Raw genomic sequence first — 5590 nt, 5'->3', positions numbered from 1 at the left:
AAAAGCTTGTCTAAATTTTGCCTTATGCCTCACTTTGTCACAGGACGACCCTGGCTTTACTATAAAGTTTAATCCAAAGTTATGAAACTATTAATCTACTGACGATTATCATATTACCAAAAACATTGTAATCCACAAAAATCATGATTTGTTGAAAAATATTTGTCTAATATTTCATGACTTATTACAAAAGTGAGAATTTTAACTTCAAATTACCTGGGGTACTTTGAGTATCTTTAGCAGACTATCTATCTTGGCTCCTTAGCTTTTGGAGAGCATGTTTAACTTTTTATCAATTTTAGCAGCTGCACCATACTCCTAAGTGGTTATCCATTTTAACTTTTAGCTATCTCGTTTTCTGTATTTAGGAGTGAGATGAGGTTCTCTTTTATTTTTGTTAATTTACAATATTTCTTTTAATTCATTATATGTAATTTATAAATACATTTAAACTTTTTTTCATCATTCAATAAATAATATGAATTTAATTCTAGCTAAAATATAGAGAACTGATGCATATGTATTTCTAAAGTGACTAGCCAAAATGACTTTTTAGCTATTTTACCTAAAATTTGACTAAAAATGCCGAATATTACTAAAAATGCTCGTAGCTAGTATCCTCCTAACAAAAGTCACTAATTCAAGAATACTTTTTGGTTTCTATGCATTATTGTTAGATAATTGGAATGTTGATTTTTCATATTGCTTTACTTACTGAGCAAATGCATTTGAGTGTGACCAGCCGAGCATGTTATAGGAATAGGTCTTTCCTTTTCGAAAAATCGCTGGTTGATAAAGTTAGTACATGTCCTTAGAAAGAAAAGAAAAAAAATATAATATATATAGGAGCTATTTTGGCCTCTTTTGTGATTGGCCTTAACTGCTCAACATTAACTGAATTAGAATTAAATCCTATTCTTTTATCTTCTAAGAAACCTCCTTGCTTGCCTCCAATATCTTGGACTTGCTATTCCTTGCTCTTTCCTTCAACTCATTAATGTCCTTCAGAAGACGCTCAATAGTTTTCATGTTGATATCTTCGTCTCCCTCAATTACAGAATTGAGATCGGATGTGAGTGATTCTTTGTCCTTTACAACACGACAGAGATACGTCTGAATTTCTCCCAAATCCTTAATGGAACGCATAGTTTTGGATTCCATTAAGCGAATTGCAGAGTCAGAATACCCTGAAGGAATTTCCGAATCTTCAATCCAAGACAGAGTCCAATGCTGTCCGGCTAGTGTTGGGATAATAGCAGCAGCAATGGCCAGTGCAACAAGTGGAGCAGCCAAAACTGCCGCCACAACTGTGCAGGCAAACTCAGCAGCTGCAGCACCAATGAACAATATATGAGTGACCATCCTCAAACAGCGTCTCCAAGCACGAGTACAATCATACTTCTTGCGAGGCTTTTCTTTTTGGCCTGTCAATTCGTCATGCAAATCTTCTCGCTGCGTCTTCAAACATTCAACCTTTTCGCACAAAATTTGATGTGCAAAATGCTGATCATAGACTCTACCTGAGGCCCCCTTGACATTCTTCAATTTCTCCAAAATCCTCATGTAACCATCATCATTGCCTCCGTCGTTGTTTTTCACCTTCTTAATTTGAATCAAACATTTCTCATACGACTCTAGGAACTTGCCCAGTTCAGTTAAGAAATCCTTTTCATTCTTGCAAGCGTCCTCGTATGATCTCCAGAGATCTCCATCACGATTGCAAACGTTTTTGAAGATCTTTCGACTTAACTTTCTCACTCCCTTCATTCCCATGTCTGTGCAACCCACTGACAAGCTCTCAACTTCTCTGAATTCACAAAAGCATTTCTCAACTTATTGGTACCTAATATATTTCTTTTTATTGGAAAATGAGAACATGCAGATGCACTCGGGAGAAAAAGTAAACCACACACAGAAATTCAACAGGCTTTAATGTGATTTATAACATTTTCCTTCAGGGTAAGGGATGCCTCTCCAAAAGGTTCAAGTTCCTACCTTAAAATTAATTTCAGTACAAACAAGTTTTTTAGTTGTGGAAAAAAACAAAAATTGGGACCAACTAATTATTACAGAAAAGGAAATGCAAGTGAGGTGAACATTATTGAAATGGCTCTGTTATAGATCCACGTATCTGAGCAACAGATCACATTTATACAGTATTGCAACTCTAGTAGACTGAATTGATCTTGACACAAGATCGATCATTTCCAAGGTTGAATTCTGTTCTTTTTGTTTCAATGCCATCTTTCTCATGAATAAATATGCAATTTTGGCAATATTGCCATGTGTGCGCTATAAGATGACATGCATTAGGCACCAAGCTTCAGAGAAAGAAACGATCAAACCGTAGGTTCCAGGTTTATCCAACCAAACAAAAGCATATAATATAAGATCACATTGACAATCGATCTCAAAATAGTATGTATACTGTCTTAATTTTCTTGAATAGAACTTAATATACATCAAGTATATATGCTTTCAATGAAACGAAAGTAAGATGATATAAGTATATAAGAAAGGGAGAGGGATTATACCTTGCCCCGGTAACCAACAGCTCTGCATTTGATCAAGCTTATCAAGCGTTTCCCACCGATCGACCTGTATGGACTTGGTGCGACTTCTCAAGGGAAAAGCTATAGGCTATGAAGTGTTGTGATTGGTTAAAACTCGATCGAGCAAAAGGACCGCATAGTGATAAGAATCTTGTCACATGCTTTTGCTGAGTGGGTTTGCGTGATTAGTTTGTACGTTCTTTGAATTAAGGTCTTCCTTGTCTGCCACTCACTCGTCTTTTTTGCTAGCTGTTAGTCGGTAGTAAACTACTAACACTGTAATCCGTACTTATTTGTTTCCTTTCAATTATTGTCGCACTGAGTACTTATTTGTTTCCTTTCCTTTCAATTATTGTCGCACTAATCTCAAGCAAGACACTATTGAGTATTTAAAATAGCAAATTACATATACTCCCATGATAGGATTTCAAAAAACAAAAAACTCCACAATATTTGGTTTTGAACATTTAAGGAGAAAAGTTTACCATTAAGGACAATATGCTCTCCACTTGACACATGTCATGAGTTAATTTACTTTTTTACCCTTAACTACTTATTTTGACTTGTAATCCCTTTATAAGGATTAAATCTTACAAATAAGGACAATATGCTCTTCACTTGCCACATATCATGAGTTAATTTACTTTTTTATCCTTAACTCCTTTTGACTTCTAATCCCTTTATATTACTTTTTTTTTCGAGAATAATCTCTTTATGTTACTTTTTTTTCCATGAGTATAATCCGTTTATGTTACTTTTTTTCCCCTGAGAATAATCCGTTTACGTTACTTTTTTTTTCCTCCTTAACTACTCATTTTGACTTCTAATCCCTTTATATTACTTTTTTTTTAGAATAATCCATTTATGTTACTTTTTTTTTTTCTGAGAATAATCTGTTTATATTGCTTTTTTTTTTTCTGAGAATAATCCATTTATGTTACTTCTCAAAAGCATAAAATATATATATATATATATATATATATATCTTTCTTCTACGCGTTGCTAAGAAAAAGAATCTCAGACCCCACTCTCCTACTACTCTCATCTCATCACCTAATCTTACTATTGCACTCGTCTAATCCTGCTACTGCACTCATACTCGTCAAGTTCTGCTACTGCACTTGTACTCGTGTCTAGTTCTGCTGCTGCACTCATCATCGCCTAATCCTGCTACTGCTTTCGTCCAATCCTGCTACTGTACTCGCTGCACTCAGACTCGTCCAGTTCTGCTACTGCACTCGTCATCGCCTAATCCTGCTACTGCACCTGTCCAATCTGCTACTGCACTCGCTGCACTCATACTCGTCCAGTTCTACGACTGCACTTGTACTCGTGTTCTGCTACTGCACTTGTCATCACCTAATCCTGCTACTGCACTCGTCCAATCCCGCTACTGCACTCATACTTGTCCAATTCTGCTACTGCACTTGTACTCTTGTCCTGCTACTGCACTCATTATCGCTTAATCCTCCTACTGCACTAGTCATCGCTTAATCCTTAAGCAGTAGTAGCAGCAGGAGCAAGAGCAGTAACAGTAGCAGTAGCAATATCAAGAGCAGGAGCAGGAGCAATAGCAGTAGCAGGAGCAGTAGCAGTAGCAGCAGTAGGAGCAGGAGCTGGAGCAGTAGCAGTAGCAGTAGCAGCAGCAGCAGCAGGAGCAATTAGATCAATTTAATTTGAACAGTAGCATATCATATCATTGACAGTAGCTGATCATATCATTGAACCAAATAACATATCATTATCATTGAACAGTAGCAGATCATATCATTAACATAAACTATAAACTATATAGTAGCATATCAATTCAATTTGAATAGTAGCGGATCAATAAAAGCTTTAAACATGGTTAGAAAGACTGAAACTTTTGGAATGGGAACATGTAGATATAGTCTATAATGTGATTGAACAAAAAACAGGTGATGAAGGATAGCAATGATAAATTGAACTCTGGTTTAATTAGCTACATCATTTTTTACTGACGCTATCAGACAAGTATTATTATGTGAGCAATCAACTAGGCTGATGTTGTGACTAAAAGTTCCAACCAATTTCAGCAATTGCAGTAGTAAGGTAAAGAATGAAGCCTCTCGATGCTTGAATGCATTATAACATATAAATTATTGTTGTCTCTTTTACTTTCTAAACAACTTTAAACAAGTTATTGCAACTGAGAAAACTCACATAACACACAAATGCTAAGTGAAGTACTGCACATAGGTAGTTAACTATTTACAGTACATATTGATAATTCACTAAACAGTACTTTAGTAGTTTATTCATCAATTAGAATAACTAGAAAGTTGTAGTATTATATAGGGGTGGGCACTTGAACCCGAAATCCCGAACCCGAACCGGTCCCGTACCGAAAACTGGCGGGACGGGACGGTTTGAAATCCTAAAAATTAACTATTTGGTCCCGTCCCGTTTTAACGGGACGGGCTTCGGTTTGGAAACTTGGAATCCCGAAAAGACCCGTCCCGTCCCGTTTTAATTTCATTTATTCTATTTTTCTTACTTTTCTATTTATATAGCATTTGATTGGTTGATTTTTGAGTCTATAGTCCTAACATGAACTCGAGCACACCGGATAGGCCGATCTCAATTTTGATCCCTTCATTCCTTCACGCGATCTATACTCACACTCTCAGTCTCTCACAATATCACTCAGACACTCACCGTTCCAAGCTTAGAACCCTAGATCCCCAATTCATCATTCATCAATTCGTCCTCTTGCTTTGTTGTTCCGATCGGATCTAAAAGCAAGACTGCTCTGCTCTTTGATCAGGTACCACTCTTTCAGCTTCTTTGATTATTATTCGTCTGCTTTTTTGTGAAATCGAGCTGGGTTTTTGTAAAGAATCGAAATTGGAAACTGGGTTTTGGGCTGTGATAAGCTCTGTTCTAAAAATCGAGGACATGCGTTGTTTTGACAGTGTCTGGCGACGAGGTGTCGTTCGAGTTGTCCTGATCTGCGGACTATTGCGGTGCCGGAGCGATCTCCATGGGTTGGGTCATGGGTCCTAGGGGTGGCTCTC

At 36.9% G+C, this 5590-nt stretch overlaps 1 protein-coding gene across 1 annotated transcript; it reads right to left on the bottom strand.

Annotated features, from left to right (window-relative positions):
* Positions 1-752: 752 nt before the first annotated feature.
* LOC112173382 (UPF0496 protein At4g34320) lies at positions 753-2908 on the bottom strand. The gene is made up of 2 exons (XM_024310990.2): positions 2535-2908; positions 753-1807 (listed from the first exon to the last, which is right to left on the bottom strand). Exon 2 carries the CDS (start codon positions 1771-1773, stop codon positions 928-930), a length of 846 nt encoding a protein of 281 aa, XP_024166758.1. The 5' UTR covers positions 1774-1807; positions 2535-2908; the 3' UTR covers positions 753-927.
* Between the last annotated feature and the right edge of the window lie 2682 nt (positions 2909-5590).

Source organism: Rosa chinensis, chromosome 6 (assembly GCF_002994745.2).
Source record: "Rosa chinensis cultivar Old Blush chromosome 6, RchiOBHm-V2, whole genome shotgun sequence".
NCBI lineage: Eukaryota > Viridiplantae > Streptophyta > Magnoliopsida > Rosales > Rosaceae > Rosa > Rosa chinensis.
The sequence above is the reverse complement of the archived record's forward strand: the minus strand, read 5'-3'. Positions and strand labels throughout refer to the sequence as shown.